The sequence below is a fragment of the Planococcus citri genome, chromosome 1, assembly GCF_950023065.1.
Source record: "Planococcus citri chromosome 1, ihPlaCitr1.1, whole genome shotgun sequence".
NCBI classification, from domain to species: domain Eukaryota; kingdom Metazoa; phylum Arthropoda; class Insecta; order Hemiptera; family Pseudococcidae; genus Planococcus; species Planococcus citri.
The window spans coordinates 87,259,993-87,283,218 of NC_088677.1; the positions used below are offsets into that span (position 1 = coordinate 87,259,993).

Genomic DNA, 23,226 nt, shown 5'->3' on the forward strand with positions numbered 1-23,226 from the left:
AACTAATTTCAATACGCTACGAAGTTGGCTGCTGGTGGATTTCAAGTCGTTTTGGAGCCTCCAGCGACTTTTTGAAAGGTTGTATGGTGTTTTTTTGGAAAATTGAAATTTCCAAAAAGTAGCTGGAAGCTTCAAAACCATTTGAAATCACCATGTAGTCTGCGAAGTAAATTCCAGCTTGCCAACTCCATTTGATAAATTAATGTTGGGGAAATTTCAAATTTCGAAAATCTACTGGAGGCTCCAGTAATTTTCAAAAAAGTCACTGGAGGCCCTAAAATGACTTTAACCCACCTGAAGTCGTCTTCAGGGGGTGTTAAAATTGGAGTGTAGAGTAAATTTCAGCTTTCCATCTCCGTTTGATGAAATTTTGTGAAAATTTAAAATTTCAAAAATCTACTGGAGGATGCAGTAATTTTCAAAAAAGTCGCTGGAGGCTCTAAAATGACTTGAACCCACCTGAAGTCGTCTTCAGAGGTTGTTAAAATTGGAATGTAGAGTAAATTTCAGCTTTCCATCTCCATTTGATGAAATTTTGTGAAAATTTAAAGTTTCAAAAATCTGCTGGAGGCTTCAGGAATTTTCAAAAAGTCGCTGGAGGCTCCAAAACGACTTGAAATTTACCTGCAGTACTTCGTAGCGCATTGAATTTAGTTTTTAGAATAAATTTGAGCTTTATAACTCCAATTTGATGGAATTTTGTGAGAATTTCGAGTTTCAAAAATCTGCTGGAGGCTCCAGAACTGCTCAAAACGGATTGAAACTGTTTTCAATCGATTTGGCATGTCGAAAATAGGGTATATCTCAAATTTCAGCTTTCTTGGTCAATTTGGTAAAATTTTGATTTTTTCCCTCATTTTTAGCCTAAATTCAATTTTCAAAAATTCACCAAAAATCGAAAAACGCACTTTAACACTTGAAATGTTGACAGGTGATGAATTTTTGCATGATCTTTCGATCTACCTTTGTACAGTTTGAAAAATGTTGTGCAAGTCCTATGTTGAAACGCAAAATCTGCAATTTCGGCTGACCTGTCAATCAAAATGGCCGCCATTTTGTAAGTAAGGCCAACTTTTTTTTTGGCAAGTTTGCTTTAAAATGTTCCTTAAGATGTCCCCTTTAAGAAAAATGTTGTCCCGGAGGATCTGCGGCGGGGGGGGGTGCAATTACTCCTATTGTCATATACCGGACTATTGCCTATTCACGTTTTTTTGCGATTTTTCTTGTCTGTTGCTCCCTCCTCTCCCAAGCTATTGATTTGTATCGGAAAAAAATCCATGTGAATTCCAACCCCCCCCTCTTTAACCTGAAACTAAATCATGTCGAAAAGTCCTCTTACAGTTTTCAAAAAAATTATGAAAGATTCAAATAATTGAAATGTTTATAGTTTTGCACTCAAATACTTGAATTTGGCTCATTCTCGTCAGAAAAATCATCATTCAATGAACTTGAGCCCTCACTCAAAGAATTGAAAAAAAACATAAAAAAAACTACTGTTCGCAATTTTTATCAAAAAAGCTAGACTTTCAGCGAAAATTTTTCAAAACTTTCGGCAAAAATCAGGAATTTTTTCAAAATTGCAATTTGTGTCAAAACAGTAAAACTTTTCATAAATTTTTAGAGGTTTGATTTTTTTTGGCAACTTTTTGGTTGAAAAAACGAAATTTTTGAAAAATAAATATCTAATGCGCAATTTTTGACAAAAACATGATTTTTGAATAATTTTTTGAAAAAAAGTGAGTTTTTTTTCAATTTTCGGCCAACAACAAAGTTTTGACAATTTTAGCAAAAAAACAAAAGACTTTCTGACAATTGTTGGCGAAAAATGAAACTTTTTTCCAATTTATGTCGAAACAGCGAATCTTTTTTAAATTTTGAAATAAAAAATCAAGATTTTGGTAATTTTATACGTTGAATTCTTGAGTACCTCTCTAAACCAAAAGATCTTTTGATCGAAAAGTTTTGAGATCAGAAAGATCGATTAGGACCAAATTTCATTTCTTTTGTAAAATCAGAAATTGAGGATTTAATCGAAGTATTATTTTGCATTATAGTAATTTGAATTGAATTAATCGTTCGTTAAGCTTATAGATAAACAAAATTGATGTATCTGGCATTGCTGCTATTGCGATGAGCACTCAAAAACTGATACGTATAAAGCTCATTATCCCAATAAAGTGGACAAGAAAATGTCAACTGCTCTCTTAAAAGCACGACTGAGGGATTATCTGATAACGTAAATCAAAAACATCAAACCAATGAACACATCAAGCATACTTAAGGGTAAAAGAAACATTAAAATCCAGTTTTGTTTTCAAACAGAATGATTGAAATTTCGTCTTAGATGCGTAAATAAAAACAAAATCACTAAACGAAAACGATTGCTAGTTAAGTGTTTGTCAATTTAAAAATTACGTAAGGATAACGATATCATTACATTACGTACATTCATATAGCAATACATTGTACTTTTAATTAAGTACGTAGATTGAAATTCGGAAGTGGATCCACAACAATGAAGTTACTTTACGAATCATATCTTGAAATTTTAAACCGACTTAATCTGCCCAAGTATCAAGCCCTCTCTACAATACACTACCTATCGAAAATAATGTCTCGATGATAAGATATTGACTTGTTAAATGAATCGTGTAATTAGATAAAACGTGCATTTTTAACTTTTGAATCACAAGACCACGTTTACGTTTTTAAACAACCTTCAAAAAAGAACCACCCTCTGTCCCACAATTTATGTTGGTCCATGTATGCAAGGGTTTCCAAAGTGAGACAAAATTGAAAAAAATTATAAAAAATTGAAATTGCTAATTTTTTTTAAAGGTCAAAATCTTTCTGAATATTGTATTTTTTTTCAAAGGTTTCACATTTTTAAAAAAAAATTTCCAACTTTCCTCTTCTGAGATTTTAAAATTTTCATATTTATTTTCGAGACTTTTTTTGAAATTTTTATCTCTTGAAAATTTATGCATTTTGAAATGTTGTGAACTATTTTTCTTCAAGATTATTTTTATACATCTTGAGGTTTCAAAATTCCAATGTCTCGATGTTTCGAGGTTTTTTGATCTCGAGATTTCGGAATGTTTGTATCTCGAGGTTCTTGCGCGTTTTTTTTTTGACCTGAAACTTCAAGGTGTTTATCTAGATTTTCTCATCTAAAGATTTTTTGTCTCTAGTAAAAAATCTCGAAATTTAAAAATCTTCATATCGACAAAAATGGAAAAATCTTAATGCATTGCATAAACATCTCAAAATCTCTAGATACAATTTCAAGATCAAACATTTTTTCAAGTGTTTTCTCATCTTGAAATGTTTTAAAAATTTTTGAGACCCTACAAGATCTTTTGACTCAAGTATTTTCTGTCTCAAGAATTCAACGTTTACGATCTCGAGGTATTGTTGAGTTTCAGATTTTTCTCAGATTCTTTGCTCTGTAGTTTCAAAATTGGTTTTCTTGAAATTGTGAAGTTTTTTTTTCATTTCGAAAACTTTTGCGATCTGAAGGTTTTTTGATCTTTAAAGTTTTACATCGTTACATTTTTTGTCCCGAAATTTCAATATTTTTATGTACAAGATTTTAGAAAAAAGGCTCGCTTTTTCGACACAAATTGCGAACAATTTTCATTTTTTTTTGCCAATAATTGTCAGAAGTCTATGTTTTTTGCTAAAATTTGTCAAAATTCTGTTGTAAGCCAAAAATTGACAAAAATCATAATTTTTTTTTCGAAAAATCGCTCAAAGTCCCGTTTTTTTTCAAGAAATTGTCCATTAGTTCATTTTTTAAAAATCTCGTTTTTTTAACCAAAAAATATCATCTCGTTTTTATTTAAAAAATTGCAAGAAAATGAAAAAAAGACAAATTACCCCAAAAATTTCCGATGCCATTTCGAAAAAATTCCTGCTTTTTGCCAAAAAGTTTTAAAACGTTCTCGATTTTTAAAAAAATGAAAATTTGTTGTTTTTTTTGGCAAAAAATTATAAAAAGTCTCATTTTTTCAAAAATTACTCAACAGTCCAACTTTTTTACTAACTAATTAAAGAAAGTCCAACTTTTGATAAAAGTTGATGAGAGTGACTCATAATTTTTTTGCGTGCCAAAAAGTCATGCTTTTTTCTGAAAATTGTTCAAGTCTCACTGTCACTTTTTTCCAAAAATTGACAGAAAATTTTCTGCTTTTAGAAAATTTGCAAAGTTGCATGTTTTTTTGACAAAAATTATTTTTAAAATGAAACAAATTTATTATGCTAATTATTGTCAAAAATTGTTTCTTTTTGCTAAAATCGTCAGATTCTTACTTTTTGACAAAAATTCTCGCTTTTTACTCAAGTTTCCTATTTGTCCCCGACGTAATTATAAACACTCCCCCCCCCCCCAAATAAGAAGAAAAAAGTTTGGCTGTTTTGCCAATAATTTTCAAAGAGATAATTTTTGCTAAAATTGCCAAAGTCATGCTTTTTTTTAGCCAAATTTTTGTAAAAAATGATGGCTGTTGCGGTAGGCCCAAACTTTGGATAAAAAGGTCGGCGGTAAAAAATTTTGATAGTGCTCGACGTTTTGAGCTCAAACTAGACGATTCCTGGTGTGTCAGATTTTATATAAGTATCTATTTATAAGTTTCAAGTTTCAGCATGATGGTGATTTTTGCATGTTATGACCTGGAACCTGTTCTAATTGATCAAATAAGGTCAAACTTAGAGAATGAGGTTCTTTTAGGATCTAAAATTGACCCCCGAAGTTTGAAGGAGCAAAGCTGAAAATTACAGAAAGGTCATTTTTTTGGAGGGGCATAATATGACCCCAAATGGATGAAAAAGGTCCAAAACCATACCATTGGTCAGTACCTCCATTGTCATCAACATATCCAAATTTTAGCTTCCTAGGTCATCCCCACCCTATTTAAGGTGGGAAAAACCACATTTGACCCTAATTTTGGACCCCCTCACCCCTAAAATTGATCTTCAGGGTCCAAATTTTCATCATACAATGGGAGGGTGCCCCCTGAGTACTTGATGAAGGTTTCAACCTTCCAACCCCGTTTGACCTCTCCAGGGTCAAAAAAGTGGATTTTTGGTCTATTTTACGTGTTTTTGAATTTTTCAGACAGCCTACAGCCCCTCCAAATTGACCTAGAGGGTCCAAATTTTCACAGTACAAACAATAGGAGGATGTATCCGAAGTGCCTTCTGCATGTTTCAACCTTCCAACCCCATTTTTACAGAAAGTTCATTTTTTTGGAGGAGCATAATATGACCCCAAATGGATGAAAAAGGTCCAAAACCATACCATTGGTCAGTATCTCCATTGTGATCGACATATCCAAATTTTAGCTTCCTAGGTCATCTCCACCCCATTTAAGGTGAGAAAAACCACATTTGACCCCAATTTTTGACCCCCTCACCCCTAAAATCGATCTAGAGGGTCCAAATTTTCAACATACAATGGGAGGGTGTTCCCTGAATACTTGATGAAGGTTTCAACCTTCCAACCCCATTTGACCTCTCCAGGGTCAAAAAACTGGATTTTTGGTCTACTTTACATGTTTTTTTGACGTTTAAGAAAGCCTGCAGCCCCTCCAAATTGACCTAGAAGGTCCAAATTTTCACAGTACAATGGGAGGATGTACCCGAACTGCCTTTTGCAGGTTTCAACTTTCCAACCCTATTTGACCCTTCTCCAGGGTTAAAAAGTGGATTTTCAGTTTTTTTAAAAATGTTCTTCAACATTTAGGAAATCCTACAGCCCATCCAAATTGACCCAGAGGGTTCAAATTTTCACAGTACAATGGGAGGATGTACCTGAAGTTCCTTTTGCCTGTTTCAACCTTCCAACCACATTTGACCTCTCCAGGGTCAAAAAACTGGATTTTTGGTCTATTTTACATGTTTTTTGACGTTCAAGAAAGCCTACAGCCCCTCCAAATTGACCTAGAGGGTCCAAATTTTCACAGTACAATGGGAGAATATATCCGAAGTGCCTTTTGTCTGTTTCAACCTTCCAACCCCATTTGACCTGTTTCAGGGTCAAGACAGGTTGTCATTTTTTTCAATTTTTAGAAGTTTTTTTTGATTTTTAAAAATTTTTGTTTTTTAGCAAAACTGTTGAAAATAGTTGTTTTTTTGCGAAAAATTTCAAAGGTTTCACTTTTTTCTAAAAACTGTTCAGAAGTCTTGTTTTTTTTGCCAGAAATTGCCAAAAAGTCCTCTCGTAATCAAGTTACTTTCCTTTGAGAGGAGACTTATTCCATTCCTGTTTTGAGATTTTCCTTCCTGATTAAAAATTTCTCTGTCTCGGGGATACCTCTCTTGTGAAAATTTTATGTTTTTTCTCACATCGACTCATAAAATTCCGTTCATGGTTATTTTTCAAACTTTTTTTTAGAGCTCAAAATCCCTCTGTTTGAATTTGATTTAAAAATAAATTTCCCGTGTTATTCGTTTGAATTTGATAAAAAGTTCTAATCAGTAATGTAATTTAAGACTATTTTTGATGAAAAACCCGCAGTTTTTTTTCGTCTTCAGATTAATTGTTCGTTCAAATATTAGCATTAAAAATATCCTTTTAGCTTCGTTAATTTATAAACACGCTGATTTGTTATTCATGAAAGTAGAATGAACGCTCGTGAGAGTCTTTATTTGCCAAATGATTTATCATAACACTGAGATGAGATAATTGGCGAATAATAGATACCAAAAATGGTTTTTTTATTCATATCTTCGCTAATGTGTTCTCACATTAGGTATACTCGTACTTACGTAGGTAGTTGTAGTATTTGCATAGTTGATGATGTGCTTTTATTTTAAATAAAGTTCCTAGACCTACCCATTCTTATTTATATCTATTATTATTATCAAAGTCGAAAACTTTCCTACCTAGCAAACTAATCTCTGTATTATTATTTTGATTACAGCAAGTTTAACCGTTTTGATCGTTCCCGGAGCTGCCTTACTCACCGGTGTCTTGGTCGACTCAATTGGAAGAGTGAGCACCTTAAAAGCAGCATCTATACCATACGTCGCAGGATGGATAATGATCGCTTCGGCTCCAAATATAACGTACATCATGGTTGGGCGAGTTCTCACCGGATTTGCTCTCGGTAAAAAAAAAAAAGATTGCTGACTTGTCAGAATTCGAAAGTAGATTTGCACCCGATTAATAAATTTGCTATTTGCAATTTTTTTTTTTTCATTAGCCATGGGTTCCAGTCCTGCAGCTGTTTATATAACCGAAGTAGCCAGACCAGATTTACGAGGAGCGTTAATTTGTCTAGGACCAACGATGACATCTTTTGGTTAGTATAATTTTGGTTCTATTCTCGTTTGCATTTTTATCTCTACTATTATAATTTTTAATCATTTTGTTACATTTTATACATCTACACACTCGAGTTTAACTTGTATGTTGTACTTTATTACTTCATTTATACTTACTTGGTGTCAGGTTTAACAAATTGAATTTGTCCACCGTACACGTGTGATTATTGCCCCCGTACACGTGTTCGATGGTACGTTGGGAAAATGCTTAGGTCATTGATTTTTCATTCGGTAGTCTTGCTCGTATTTTTTTTACGTCCATTTTCTCATATAATTACTCAATACTCATTTCTCATACTTATAATTAGTAATATCGAAGCGCTGGTCGCTTGTTCATCGTCCATCTTAGCATCTACCTATTTTATAATCATCGGGTACCAAATAGGTACCTATTTTGCTGACTTGGCCAACAAACAACTCGTTGTATACGTTGTCGCAAAACAAGCAGCATTAATTACACGAGTGTCTCCGCTATATTATCTCAGCTACAGATTGTATATTAATTACGAGTATAGGTACTCGCGATCGCTGATTCGACACTTTTCTGCTGCTGAGCAATATCGAAGGTCATTGAAAAGAAAAAACCATACGTCAGGGAAAAAAGCGAAAAAATTATGAAAACGAGTCGACTAGTACTAGACTCGTCCGAGCTTACGTATAATTGTCATACATGTCGTAATATTTCCTGCTCGAGTCGGGCGAGACCGAGGTACCTAACCTACTAAAGTGTTTTATTATCACGAGAGAAAAAAATTCACCATCGTAAAGAAATTTTTTGTCGTCGAGTGATTAACGAACGCGATAGATTATTTTATTACTATGTTTTTATTCCTCTTCGTCAATTACATACTTGTAGTTACCTTTAGGTGTGTTTTGCAATATGGAGGAAATTAGATATTTTTTTTTGTATCCTTGTATATGTCATCTCATCGTGTATTTATCTTATTTTTACATTCTTACGAGGAAATTGGAAAGAGTTGACGAATTTATTGCACTGTCTCGTACAGTTGGATCTCGTCTATAGTCGATCATTTATTATCATTGTACCCATTAATTGTCACAACTACGAGTATCGTGATCGTCTGATCGTATCGTTTGATTTATGTTAATTTAGTGCTCTTTCGCATTTGATTAGCGATATCGATCGATCGATCTATCTATCTATCTATCTATCTATCTATCGTTATTAATAATATGTTACATAATGTGTAATATGGATTTTTCCCTGAGGAGATCGTACGATTTATTTTATTGTGATAAAGCTGCTCTTAGCGATTTATCGTAATGATTGGTGTAAATTTTCCTTTCTAGGAAAATATTACCACTTCGATCTCAATTCTTTTTATTGAAATGGAATTCTTCCTATGTAGTTAGTTAGAATTGTTTTCATCATTTTAAAAATATGTAGGTAACTTATCAAGGCATGGTTTCTCAATTTTTTTTCTTTGATATCAACTTGATGAGAAAGTACCTAATTTTAAGGAATTTTCTGTGCATAATTCATATTTTCATACTTGATCAGCATCTACATAGCTTTCTTTGCTTACATATCGCATTTTATGATTTGAAGGCACTTTTTGTTCGTTTTAACCCTTTGAGAGCCGAGAAGAATCTGACGGATGAAAATTGAAAAATTATATTACCTTTATAGAAAGAAGTATAGTACCTAGATAACTCGGTTAAGAAGCAGATTCTTTTAAAAAAATGAGGTTTACTCAAAATTTCATTTTGGAATTTTAAGGAAATGCTCAAATAAGCACTTTTTCTATCCCGATTTCCAAAATAAATTTTCAAACTCTTAGTAATAACAACATGAGAATCGGAAAAATTTTGAATATCATTTTATGTCACAAATTTTTAAGGCCAAAATCCAAAATTTTGAGAGAAATTAAAAAATGATTTTCTGCTCAAGTTGAGATGTTCAATTTGTTATGATAAGATGATCTCACGATCACATCGGATCAGATCCAATCACAAAATCTGATTAAATCCGATCAGATCTGGTCAGACGCGCTCAGTTAGATCAGATAAGATTCAGACATTTCTCGAATGATCACCTTTTATGTGAACAGATCAGCTCCATTAGGGGAACCGTAAAACTGATGGCATAAGGTCAGATCTGTTTGATCAGATCAGATTCAGGCATTCTCAGGGTCTTATTTGATGTGATCAGCTCTGAGTAGTTGAATGGGTGAAAGGTGATTGCATGTGATCAGATTTAATCAGCTGTATTAGATTAGATCAGATTCCGTTATTTCTTGGATCCAATTTGTTGTGATGAGATGTGTTCTGATCGGATCAGCAAAATCTGATTGAATCTTATCAGATCTGGTCAGACTCACTCAGTTAGATCAGATCAGATTCAGACATTTCTTGAATCACTTTTTATGTAAACATTGTAAACAGATCAGTTCAGTCAGATCTGATCAGCTACAGTAGGGCAAACCTGATGGTAGTGATGGTATTAAGTCAGATCTGTTTAATCAGATCAGATTCAAACATTCTCAGGATCCTACATACTTGATGTGACAAGCTCTGAGTGGTAGAATGGGTGAAAAGTGATTGAACGTGATCGGATTTGATCAGCTATGTATATTAGATCAGATCAGATTCAGTCATTGCTTGGATCCTATTTTATGCGATAAGATTTGTTCTGATCGGATCAGATCCAAGAGCAAGATCTGGCCAGACCCACTCACTTAGGTCAGATCAGATTCAGACATTTCTTGAAATCACTTTTCATTTGAACAGATCCTAGTTTAGTCTGATTTGATCAGCTCCTGTAGGGAAAACACAATCCTGATGGTAGTAGGTCAGATCTGTTTGATCGGATCGGATTCCGGCATTCTCATGGTCTTATTTGATGTGATCAGCTCTGATTGGTTGAATAGGTAAATGTGATTGAATGTGATCAGATTTCATCAGATAAATTGAATCAGATCAGATTGAGGCATTCTCTGCATTCCATTTGATGTGATAAGATATGTTCTGATTGAATCTGATCAGATCTGGTCAGACTTGCTCAGTTAGATCAGATCAGACATTTCTTGAAATCACTTTTTATGAGAACAAATCAGTTTAGTCTGATCTGATCAGCTCCAGTAGGGAAAACACAAACCTGATGGTATTAGGTCAGATTTATTTGATCAGATAAGATTCAGGCATTCTCAGGGTCTTATTTGATGTGATCAGCTCTCATTGATTGAATGGGTAAATGATTGTGATTGAATGTGATCGGATTTGATAAGATAAATTAAATCAGATCAGATTAAGGCATTCTCTGCATTCCATTTGATGTGATAAGATGTGTTCTGATCGGATCAGATCCATTAGCAAAATCTGATGGAATCTGATCAGATCTGGTCAGACTCTCTCAGTTAGATCAGATCAGATTCAGACATTTTTTGAAATCACTTTTCATTTGAACAGATCATAGTTTTGTCTGATCTGATCAGCTCCTGTAGGGAAAACACAAACCTGATGGTATTAGGTCAGATCTGGTTGATCAGATCAGATTTTGGCATTCTCATGGTCTTATTTGATGTGATCAGCTCTGATTGATTGAATGGGTAAATGTGATTGAATGTGATCAGATTTCATTAGATAAATTGAATCAGATCAGATTGAGGCATTCTCTGCATTCCATTTGGTGTGATAAGATATGTTCTGATCGGATCAGATCCATCAGCACAATCTGACTGAATCTGATCAGATCTGGTCAGACTCACTCAGTTAGATCAGATCAGATACAGACATTCCTCAAAATCACTTTTTATGTGAACAAATCAGTTTAGTAAGATCTGATCAGCTCCAGTAGAGCAATCCTGATGGTATTAGGTCAGATCTATTTGATCAGATCAGATTCAGGCATTTTCAGGATCCTACATATTTGATGTGACAAGCTCTGAGTAGTTGAATGGGTGAAAGGTGATTGAATGTGATCTGATTTGATCAGCTATATTGGATCAGATCAGATTCAGGCATTGCTTGGATCCAATTTCTTGTGATAAGATGTGTTCTGATCTGATCAGATCCGAGAGCAATATCTGGTCAGACCTACTCACTTCAGTCAGATTAGATTCAGACATTTCTTGAATCACTTTTTCTGTGAACAGATCCTAGTTTAGTCTGCTCTGATCTGATCAGCTCCTGTAGGGAAAACACAAAGCTGATGGTATTACGTCATTTCTAATCTGTTTTATCGGATCAGATTCAGGCATTCTCATGGTCTTATTTCACGTGATCAGCTCTGATTGGTTAAATGGGTGAATGTGACTGAATGTGATCGGATTTGATCAGATAAATTAAATCAGATCAGATTAAGGCATTCTCTGCATTCCATTTTATGTGATAAGAATTAAGATGTGTTCTGGCCTGATCAGATCCAGTCAGACTAGCTCAGTTACATCAGATCAGATTCGGGCAGTTCTCGAATCATCTTTTTTTTGGAACAGATCAGTTTAGTCAGATCTGATCAGCTTCAGTAGGGCAAACCTGATGGTATTAGGTCAGATTTATTTGATCAGATAAGATTCACTGATTCAGGCATTCTCAGGATCCAATTTGATGTGACAAGCTCTGAGTAGTTGAATAGGTGAAAGGTGATTGAATGTGATAGGATTTGATCAGCACTATTAAATCAGATCAGATTCAGGCAGTCTATGGATCTAATTTGATGTCATAAGGTATGTTCTGATCTGATCAGATCCAAGAGCAAAATCTGATCAGACCCATTCACTTAGATCAGATCATTCTCAGGATTCCATTAGATGTGATAAGCTCTGATTAGTGAAATGGGTAAAAAGGTAATTGAATGTGATCGGATTTGATATGTTAAATTGAATCAGATCAGATTCTGGCATTCACTGGATCCAATCTGATGTGATAAGCTCTGATCAGTTGAATGGGTAAAAGGTTATTGAATGTGATGGGATTTGATAAGCTGGTCTGCTTAATTGAATCAGATCAGATTTAGGCATGCTCAGGATCATATTTCGATGTGATAAGCTCTGATCAGTGATCAGTTGAATGGGTGAAAGGTTATTGAATGTGATCGGATCTGATCAGCAAGTCTGCTTGAATAAATCAGATCAGATTTAGACATTCTCAGAATCTTATTTGATGTGATAACTGATAAGTCCTGATCACTTGAATGGGTAAACAATGATTCAAGGCGATCAGATCTGATCAGCAAAGCTGTCTAATTAAATCAGATCAGATTTAAGCATTCTCAGAATCCTAGATATTTGATGTGATAAGTTCTGATCAGTTGAATGGGTAAAAAAAAATGATTGAATGTGATCAGATCTGATCAGCAAATCTGCTAAATTGAATCAGTTCAGATTCAGACATTGCCTAAATCCAATTTGATGTGATAAAATGTTCTCAGAAGTCAGATATAATCAGAGATCCAATAGAAAAATCTGATTGAATCTGATCAGTGATCAGATCTGATCGGACTGACTCAATTAAACCAGATCAAATTCAGACCTTTCTCGAATCACTTTTTATGTGACCTGATCTGTTTGGTCTGATCTGATCAAGTCTAGTGGGGCAAATCTGATGGTATCAGGTCAGATCTGTTTGATCAGATCAGACCCAGACTTTCTTTGAATCTAATTGGATGTACATAATCAGCTCTGATCAGTTCAAAGTAAAGCATGATTGTATGTGGTCAAATCTGATCAGTCAGACATTCCCCGCATGCATTTAGACGTAAACAGATATTTTCGGACCTGATCGCTATCTGATTAGATGGTTTGATCACATCAGTGTAGATCTGGTTGGGAACTGCGATCAAATTTCATTTGACCAGACCTGATCAGATCCAACATGGAGGCCGGGCTCAGATCAGATCCGAAAATTCTTTGGATGCAATTTGATGTGACTATAGATCTTATCAGTCAGATCTGATGGGAACCTGTAAGGCAAACCTGAGTGCATTTGATCGCACAGTTTGAACAGATCAGATCCGTACATTCCATGATTCCAATTTGATCAGACTATATTCAATCAGATTGGAGTTTTTAATTGTATCTCTATCCATTCAGACCCAATCGGATTCAATCTTCACCCCCTCCCCTCTCACGGTTAAAAATCGATTTTTGATTTTTTGCTCGTTTTGTTGGATAGGTAGGTAATTATTTACGAGATTAACAACTTCCAATATGTAGAACCGATTTTGAAATAAAGTAATGTTCCAATTGCTAGGTTGAAATATGAGAACCCCCCCCCCACACAAAGATGACCACCTCCCAAACATTGGTGTTTTTTATGCGACTTTTCTCGCAATTTTTATGGAATCAGTAGGTATTATCTACCTACCTATTGTTTTTTTTCTATTATTGAAGTTTTAACTGAACCACCTCATAATTCAGCCCTCTAATAAGTCACAAATTCTATCGGCTTGGCCTACTTATTAAATTTCGCTGAGATTTGTATCAATGAGTATATGTATTTACCTACAATATTTTGAAGAATTTCACAAATATGTAAACATTCTTGTCTGTCTTTCTCATAGAGTAAAGGTGTAAATAATTGAATATAAATTATAAATATACCTACCAATATAATAAATTGGTTATTAATTATTATGGTATCTAGCCAAAAAAAAAAAAAAAAAAGGTAATTCTCTTCGCACCTTTGTTTTTATTATCGTCTAATCCTAAAATCGAGTAAGTATAAAAATTCTACAAATGTGATATTACTTTGGAAATTTTGTTGATGAATTAGCAAAGAAAAATATTTGTATTATCAGCTTGTAGATGTGTATTTTGACTAATGCGCAGGTAGCACGTGTTAAGACCGTATTAATACGGTGAGCTCTGTCCATTAGCTTCGTTCCATTGGAAAAAAAAAACATTCCAATGACAATTCGGAAGAGATGATGTGGTAAATCTTTCATAAATTTTTACTTATTCAAATATTATTTCGAGTTTTTAATTTTTGATTACTTTCAAAAAACAAAAACAAACGCTTTGTGTTAATTCCTTCTTTTACGCTATGCTAGAATTTTTAAAAATAGTTTTAAGTTGACATAATTTTCTTTCAGTATTTTGTATTTCCAGTACTAGTATACCCACTGGTTCGAATATTGAACCTGATCAAGGTCTGTTTCAAAGTGGATTTCCATTTTCTTATAAATAGGGCACGATCGTCTCATATTTATTGCGTGGTTTACAATGTGGCGAGATGTCTTCTACAAATCTCACCGCTTTAAAAATTTCTTCATAGCGCTTTTTTTTTTGGACGATTTGATGGCTTTTTAAATTTCTCATTACGAGATTGAAAATCTACATTATATGGCTTGTATATAAACGAAAAAAAAAATGAAAAAATGCCCATTGCATTGTGTCTGTGTTGTTGTTGTTGTGATGCCGTTCATTATGTGTGTTCCATAACCGATGTATTTGTTTTAGATATTGAATTAGCCTAATAAAAAAAGTACATTAGATTATATAGTTGCGCGAGCTGTATCAGCAAGATAGTACAACAGGTTTGATATTCTTAACTATACAATCATGATATTTTCATATTTTACACGCATTACCTATTTATACTTTATTTTATGAAATTAAAAGGTGCTTCTTTATTTTATACTCCGTTGCAAATTACATTTTGCAGCATATTTTTACGATGGCGACGGATTCGCATTCGTTCATTCTCGAGTTTCACAACTGTAAGGAAGGTGTGACGAAATGTAAAAAATTTTTCAACTCTGCTACGTGATTTTTTTACTAATTTACCTACCTATTTCAAGAGGAGGATGAGAAAAAATACGAAATTACACGCGTATTTGTGTAAATTGTACTCGATCGTGTGTGTGAAGGATAATTCGATTTAGTTGGCTAAAAAATATCTACTTTTGGGTGGAATGAATTTCATAGGTATATAGATGTGCTTGAAAATCGTATTGATTCATGTACCTATACCTACGTTTACTCGAACGTGGAGCGAATTGAGTCATTTTTTTATCGCCTGTTTTCCTCACAAATGACAAAATGAGTAAACAGCTCGATAAATAGTTCATTGCCAGCATAATTACGTCATTTTATGAGCTGAGCTTGTGGTATGGTTTCCTCAAGGTGAGGAGGTAAGTACTCGAGTACTCACTACATGGCTCGTGAATCCGTTCGAGAGAAGACTTGGGTTCAGACATTTTGTATAAAAAGAGACTCTGGGGACAAATTTTTCCATATGGAGGACTATTGGCAGAAGTTCTCCCTCTTTCCCCTAGTTTTGGTAAAAAAAAATTATGCAAGTCTTCACATCTACAGATTTGCAAACGCTGCAGCTTTCGTTCACCTGGCTCGAATTTGTTTTCATAATATTTATCATTATCGTGTTTTCAATTTGTTTTCTTATCTTTTAGTCCGGCTTATGGCATATATGGAGTAATTGTGCCCCCCCCCCGATCCCCTGGGACAACTTTTTAAATGAAGGGGACATCCTAAGGAACATTTTTAAGCAAACTTGCCGAAAAAATTGGCCCTACGAACAAAATAGCAGCCAATTTGATTGACAGGTCAGCCAAAATCGCAGATTTTGCATTCCAACATAGGACTCGCACGAAATTTTTTGAACTGGGCAAAGCTAGATTGAAAGAGCATGCAAAACTTCATCACCAGTCAAAATTTCAAACGATCAAATGTATTTTTTGATTTTTGGTGGATTTTTGAAAATCAAACTTATGCCAAAAATGAGGAAAAAATCAAAATTTTACCAAATTGACCTAGAAAGCTGACATTTAGGACATGCCCAATTTTTGAGCTGTCAAGTCGATTGGAAACTAGTTCAAACCATTTTGAGCAGTTCTGGAGCCTCCAGCAGATTTTTGAAACTTGAAATTTCTAGAAAATTTCATCAATAATGCAGTTTAAAAGCCGAAATTCAAGCTGAACTTGAGCTTAAACACACCATCAAGTAGACTATTGGCCAGCTCAGGTCATTTTGGAGCCTACAGCAATTTTTTGAAAATTTTTGGAGCCTCCAGTAGATCTTTGAAACTTGATTTTTCAACAAAAGCTCTTCCCACTCTGTTTGGTGAAATTTTATGGGAATTTCGAGCATTGGAAAATTTGCTGGAGACTGCAGTAATTTCCTAAAAGTCACTGGAGGCTCCAAAACGATTTGAAATCTACTTGCAGTTGACTCCATAGTGAATTGAAATTAATTTACAGAATGAATTTCACCATTTGATAAAATTTCAAGTTTCAAAAATTTGCTGGAGGCTCCAAGAATTTTCAAAAATTCGCTGGAGGCTCCAAAATGACTTGAAACTCGCCAGAAGTCGACTTCATAGCGTATTGAAATTAATTTACAGACTGAATTTCGCCTTTCCAACTGCATTTGATAAAATATCAAGTTTCAGAAATTTGCTGGAGGCTTCAAGAATTTTAAAAAAATGTCTGGAGGCTCCAAAATGACCTAAAACTCGCCAGCAATCGACTTCATAGCGTATTAAAATTAATATACAGAATGAATTTCGCCTTTCATACTGCACTTGATAAAATTTCAAGTTTCAAAAATCTGCTGGAGGCTCCAAAATGAACTAAAACTCGCAAGCAGGTGACTTCATAGCGTATTGAAATTAATTTACTCGCCTTTTCAACTGCATTTGATGAAATTTCAAGTTTCAAAAATTTGCTGGAGGCTCCAAGAATTTCCAAAAATTTGCTGGAGGCTCCAAAATGATCTAAAACTTGCCAGCAGGTGACTTGCGTATAGAAATTAATTTACAGAATGCATTTCGCCTTTCCAACTGCATTTGATAAAATTTCAAGTTTTAGAGATTTGCTGGAAGCTCCAAGAATTTTCAAAAATTCGCTGGAGGATCCAAAATGACCTAAAACTTGCCAGCAGGTGACTTTATAGCGTATTGAAATTAATTTACAAAATGCATTTCGCTTTTCCAACCGCATTTGATAAAATTTCAAGTTTCAAAAATTTGCTGGAGTCCCCAAGAATTTTCAAAAATTCGCTGGAGGCTCCAAAATGAACTAAAACTCGCCAGCAGGCAATTTCATAGCGTATTAAAATTAATTTACAGAATGAATTTCGCCTTTCCAACTGCGTTAGATGAAATTTCAAGTTTCAAAAATTTGTTGGAGGCTCCAAGAATTTTCAAAAATTCGCTGGAGGCTCCAAAATAACCTAAAACTTGCCAGCAGTCGACTTCATAGTGTATTGAAATTTATGTACAGAATGAATTTCGCGTTTCCAACTGCATTAGATGAAATTTCAAGTTTCAAAAATCTGCTGGAGGCTCCAAGAATTTTCAAAAAGTGGCTGGAGGCTCCAAAATGACCTAAAACTCGCCAGCATTCGACTTCATAGCGTATTGAAATTAATTTACAGAATGAATTTTGCCTTTCCAACTGCATTAGATGAAATTTCAAGTTTCAAAAATTTGCTGGAGGCTCCAAGAATTTTCAAAAATTTGCTGGAGGCTCCAAGAATTTTCAAAAAGTCGCTGGAGGCTCCAAAATGACTCGGAATTCGCCAGCAGTCTCCTTCATAGCTCATTTGAGTTACAGTACAACGTTTTTTCGGATTTCTAACTTCATTTGATGAATTTTTGTGGAAATTTTGAATTTTAAAAATCTGCTGGAGGCTCCAGAAGTGCTCAAAACGGTTTAAAACTTTTTCCAATCGATTTAGCAGGTCGAAAATAGGGTTTACGTCATATTTCAGCTTACTAAGCCACTTTGGTAAAATTTTGATTTTTTTCTCATTTTTGCTATAAATTTGATTTTCAAAAATTCACCAAAAATCAAAAAATGCATTTGATCGTTTGAAATTTTGGCTGTTGATGGATTTTTGCACGTTCTTTCGATCTAGCTTTGATCACTTCAAAAAATTTCGTGCAAGTCCTATGTTGGAATGCAAAATCTAGGATTTCGGCTGACCTGTCAATCAAAATGGCCACTGTGTTGTTCGTGGGCCATATTTTTTTTTGCCAAGTTTGCTTTATAATGTTCCTTAGGATACCCCCTGAAAAAAAAAGTTGTCCCGGAAGATCGGAAGGGGGGACAATTACTCCATAGTCCATATTATATGCCATATGCCGAACTATTGGTTTTTTAAACAATTTGCAACATGGTGAGAAAGAGAAAAGGGGAAAAAATTCCAAAACACCCAAACAAATGCCCCTGGTTTCAAAATTTTATTCAACTCGCAACGTTCTATAGACAACCTTAAAAAATGAAATAATTACCAATTACAATTTTACACCTTCCTTTATAGACGCCTTAATGAAAACGTACCTAACTTAATTATGGGATAGCTGATTGCTGAATTTGCGATAATTTTGATCGTTTATTATAGGTATGGTTTTGGTGTACTTGGCCGGATGTTTCCTTCACTGGAGAACGGTAGCTTGGATTAATATCGGTTTCGCTATTTTACCTGTGCTGTTGATGTACCTGTTCACTCCCGAAAGTCCTACTTGGCTTGTGAGTAAAGGTCGTAACCAAGAAGCCTTAAAAGCATGCAAAATTGTTTCGTTAGATAAAGCGAAAGTAAGTGTATTTATAATATTTTAGATAGTATTATAAATGATGTACTTTTGTTTTTTTTGGACGAATCTCTTGTACATATACTCGTATAAATACTCTTACCTAACCTATGGCTTTTGCATTCTACGTTCTAACTTATGATAGAGAAAAAGTGTATAATTTTTTCGCCAGTTATTGCCAGAAAGTCCTGCTTTTTGTTTAAAATAATTGAATGCCTTGCTTTTTGCCTGAAATGGACCAACAAAATCTCGTTTTTTAACAAAATTAATAAAAAGCCTCATCCCCCCCCCGAAAATTACCCAAAAGGTCCCACTTCTTGGCCACAGAAATTGCCAAAAAGTTTTTTTCGCCATTTGCCAATAAATTTACAAAAAGTCCTACTACATATTTACTAAAATCGGAGAATTCTTGCTTTTTTCCTATAATTGACAATAAATCTCGCTCTTTAGGTAAACTATTTAAATGTTTTACTTAAAAAAAAAAAAATTACCCAAAGTCTTGTCTTTTTTTTTTTAGAATTTGCCAAAAAGTCCTGCATATTTTTCTGAAGTTTCAAAGTCTTTATTTTTGCTAAAAATTATCAATAATTCTCGCTTGTTCAAAAATTTACCAAAATTTTCGCTTTTCAGAGCATGTTTTTTTAAAAATTCTTGTTTTATTAAGTACATAAAAATTCCGAAAAGTCTCATTTTTTCCAAAAATTTTCCAGATAACCGTTTTTCGTTTGCTACAATATTGTCGAAGGTTTCGCTGTTTGTCGAAAATTGGCTCGTTTGCTTCAGAAAATAGTCCAACTTTATGAAATTTAGAACCAAAACATTTTCAATTTGTAATGTTCTGTTTTTTTTTTTTTTTTTTTTTTGGTAATTTTCTTCAATAGGAAAATGTTTTACTCTTATTTTGTCGTTTTTTTGGTCACTTTTTGGGCCACCTTTTCAAACCTTTTTTAATTACTAAATTTATTTTTTTTGAAAAAAATTTAATTCGAGGCTTTGTTGTCAAAATTGTCAAAAAATGTTGTTCCAGCCAAGAATTGCTAATATTCATCGCTTGTTTGGTAAAAATTTCAAATGTCTCTCTCTTTTTCCAAGAATTGCCAAAAATCTTGGTTTTTGTCATTCCAAAAAGAAGTCAAATGCCCAAGATTGTCAGAAAGATACATCATCTTACCAAAAATTACTGAAAAAATTGTCGTTCTTTTGTAAAAAAATTACTAAAATTCTCAATTTTTTTCAAAAATGGCCTCCAAAGTTTTGCTTTTTTCTTAAAAATTGCCAAAAGCTCTGCCTTTTGCTAAAATTGATGAAATCTCGCTTTTTTGCCAAAAACTACCGAAAAATTCTGCCTTTTCTTTTGCTGATAAAATTGTCAAAATCTTGCTTTTTTTTCCAGAAATTGCTTGAAATTGTACATTTTTTTCATTTTTTAATCTATTATTTTGGTTTTTTGTGTCATTCTTTGAAGGGGGGGGGGGGTTGCTTTTCTAAATAAAATGTAACAAATGCAAGAATTGGATTGTAAAAACATGAAAAATTCTTTCTTAAGAACTGAACCTAATTACTTACCTAATTCAATATTAAGAGGTTAAAATTTTTATGTTTTTTTTTTTTTTTTTTTTTTTTTTTTTTTTGTAAAAAGTAACAAAAATACAGCCTGTTCTCAGATTATGAAAATATTCGGTATAAATTGACCCTTATGGTCTGAAAACATGGTTATAAAATTTTCAGCTCTCTTCCTTACTCTCAACCCTCTTTGAGAATTTCCCAATTTTGCTCAAAATATTCTTCTAAATATTTAATCCATTCTTCTAAAATATCTCTCCAAGTTCTCAAACAATGTTGGTTCCTTTTCCCATAAAGCTTCCAAAATTGTAGTCTAAATTTTTTTTTTGAAAATAATTCATTTCTGATCAGAATTTTTCTGAATAATTTTTTTTTTTTTTTTAATGGTGTTTAAAATAGAAATTTTTTTCATTCTTTAATTAATTATTTTGGTTTTTTGTTTCGTTTTTTCAGGAGGGGAGGCGATTTTCTAAATAAAATGTAACAAGTGCTAGCATCGGATTGTAAAAACGTGAAAAATTCTTTTCCTGAATTTTTTCTTCAGAACTGAACCTAATTAATTCAATATTGAAAAGTTGAAATTTTTACGTGTTGTTTTTTTTTTTTTTTTTTTTTTTTTGTAAAAAGCAGCAAAAATTATGAAAGTATTCGGTATAAATTGACCCTTATGGCCTGAAAACTTGGTCATAAAATTTTCAGCTCTCTTCCTTACTCTCAACCCTCTTTGAAAATTTCCCAATTTTGTTCAAAATATTCTTCTAAATACATATTTAATCCATTCTTCTAAAATATCTCTCCAAGTTCTCAAACAATGTTGGTTCTCCAAAATTGTGATTTTTTTTTTTGTTGAAAATTATTCATTTCTGATCAGAATTTTTCTAAATTTATGTAACTCTTTTTTTTTTTTTTTTTTAAATGGTGTTTATAATTGAAACTGATGTGTGCCCAGTGTAGCTTATCTATTTCTTCTCTATTTTTATACAACAGATTTAATTGCATTTATATTTGCTTTATTAACACATTGTCACGAAATTTTTCTATCACGTGATTTTAAAAAATTTATGTAATTACGTTTCAGGACCTTCTACATCAAAGACGAGTTAAACGGTTGGAAAGAGAACACGAAAGGAAATCCATTACTCCTGATCCAGGCGTACTTAGCAGATTCTTTTCTTCTATTGGAAAACCCACCGTTTACAAACCATTTTTCATATTATCGATGTGCTTCTTTTTCCAACAATTCTCCGGCATTTATATTTTAATTTTTTACGCTGTTGGATTCTTCAAGGTACGAGAAACGAATAAATACTTAAGACAACGACGACCTAAACACTTTGTTTTTTGATAGATTTTCTGCAAAAAATGAAAATTTTGATTTTATTTGCTTTCGTAGGATGTTGGTAGCCATATCGATCCTTATTTACTTTCGGTAATTGTCGGTGTGGAACGTATGTGCGTTGGGTTTATTACTAGTCAACTCTTGTATCGATTTGGAAGACGTATCCTATGTTTAACCAGTTTATTTTTCATGGCTGTGCTGATGTCGTTATCGGGAGGTTGTGCGCTACTCGTTAAAGAAAAAGGTAAAGCTATAGAGACTCTAAAAGCACAAACTTCCTATATGTTGATGTACCTAATTACTTAATCCTTTAATCGTACTCTTTAATTTTTCAGTGTTAGAAAAAAATTGGCTTTTGGTTCCTATTATATGCTTATTGTTGTACATTTGTATGAGCACATTGGGCTTGTTATCAGTACCTTGGACGATGACGGCTGAAATGTACCCTTTGGAAGTTCGAGGTGTGATGCAAGGGTTCACCGTGTGCGTTGCTCATATCCTGATGTTCATCGCCATCAAGAGTTATTACTGGTTGTCAGAATTCTTAGGCGGATCTCATGGTATCCAGTTGTTTTTCGCTGGCGTATCTATCGTAGGGCTTATTTTTATTTACGTATTTCTACCGGAAACTCATAGAAAATCCGTGGAAGAGATCGAAAATTACTTTGTTCATAATACTGTTTTTATTAAAAAACGAAGATATCATTGCGACGATCAATTTCCAGTTAAGAACGAAGATGATATTATCGGTGCTCAAAATGTTTGAAAGCGTTTTATTACCCTCCTTTTTTTTTTTTTTTTTTTTGCAGTTATCGTTCGTTTTGCGCGAACGTTTAGTTTTTCTCTTTTCTTACATGAATTCCATCACTATTGATGTTATTTGTAAGTATTTTTAAAAATTTAAATTATTATACAATATATTTTGTGTACGTTATACAGTTTATATACGAATGTAATGTATCCTTCTCCTTTTCTCTTTTTTTTGCCATTTTGTGAAGTTGTAACTTTTATGTGATTTTTATACGCAATAAAGTTTTTATACAATTGTAGGTGATTAATTATTTACCTCCTTCCTTGTACTTAGTAGGTAGTTTTTTTTTTTTTTAGCAGAAATATGACAATAGGAGTAATTGCACCCCCCCGCCGATCCTCCGGGACAACTTTTTCCTTAAAGGGGACATCCTAAGAAACATTTTAAAGCAAACTTGCCAAAAAAAAAAGTTGAACTTACTTACAAAATGGAGGCCATTTTGATTGACAGGTCAGCCGAAATCGCAGATTTTGCATTTTAACATAGGACTTGCACGAACTTTTTCAAACTTTACAAAGGTAGATCGAAAGATCATGCAAAAATTTATCACCTGTCAAAGTTTCAAGTGCTAAAGGTGCGTTTTTCGATTTTTGGTGAATTTTTAAAAATCGAATTTAGGCCAAAAATGAGGGGAAAAATCAAAATTTTACCAAATTGACCAAGAAAGCTGAA

General features: G+C 33.5%; 1 protein-coding gene across 3 annotated transcripts in view; it reads left to right on the top strand.

Annotated features, from left to right (window-relative positions):
- The window catches only part of LOC135839754 (facilitated trehalose transporter Tret1-2 homolog), a 57,833-nt gene extending 35,041 nt beyond the window's left edge, over window positions 1-22,792 (top strand). For 2 of the 3 annotated variants that reach the window (XM_065355940.1, XM_065355948.1), the window contains 6 exons: window positions 6,924-7,109; window positions 7,206-7,304; window positions 18,652-18,845; window positions 21,483-21,692; window positions 21,798-21,987; window positions 22,079-22,792. In XM_065355940.1, the coding sequence (XP_065212012.1) occupies window positions 6,924-7,109; window positions 7,206-7,304; window positions 18,652-18,845; window positions 21,483-21,692; window positions 21,798-21,987; window positions 22,079-22,509 (1,310 nt within the window). In that variant the 3' untranslated portion in view covers window positions 22,510-22,792. The remainder of the gene's footprint in view (window positions 1-6,923; window positions 7,110-7,205; window positions 7,305-18,651; window positions 18,846-21,482; window positions 21,693-21,797; window positions 21,988-22,078) is intronic. The other variant, XM_065355957.1, reaches the window with a different exon arrangement.
- Window positions 22,793-23,226: the final 434 nt, after the last annotated feature.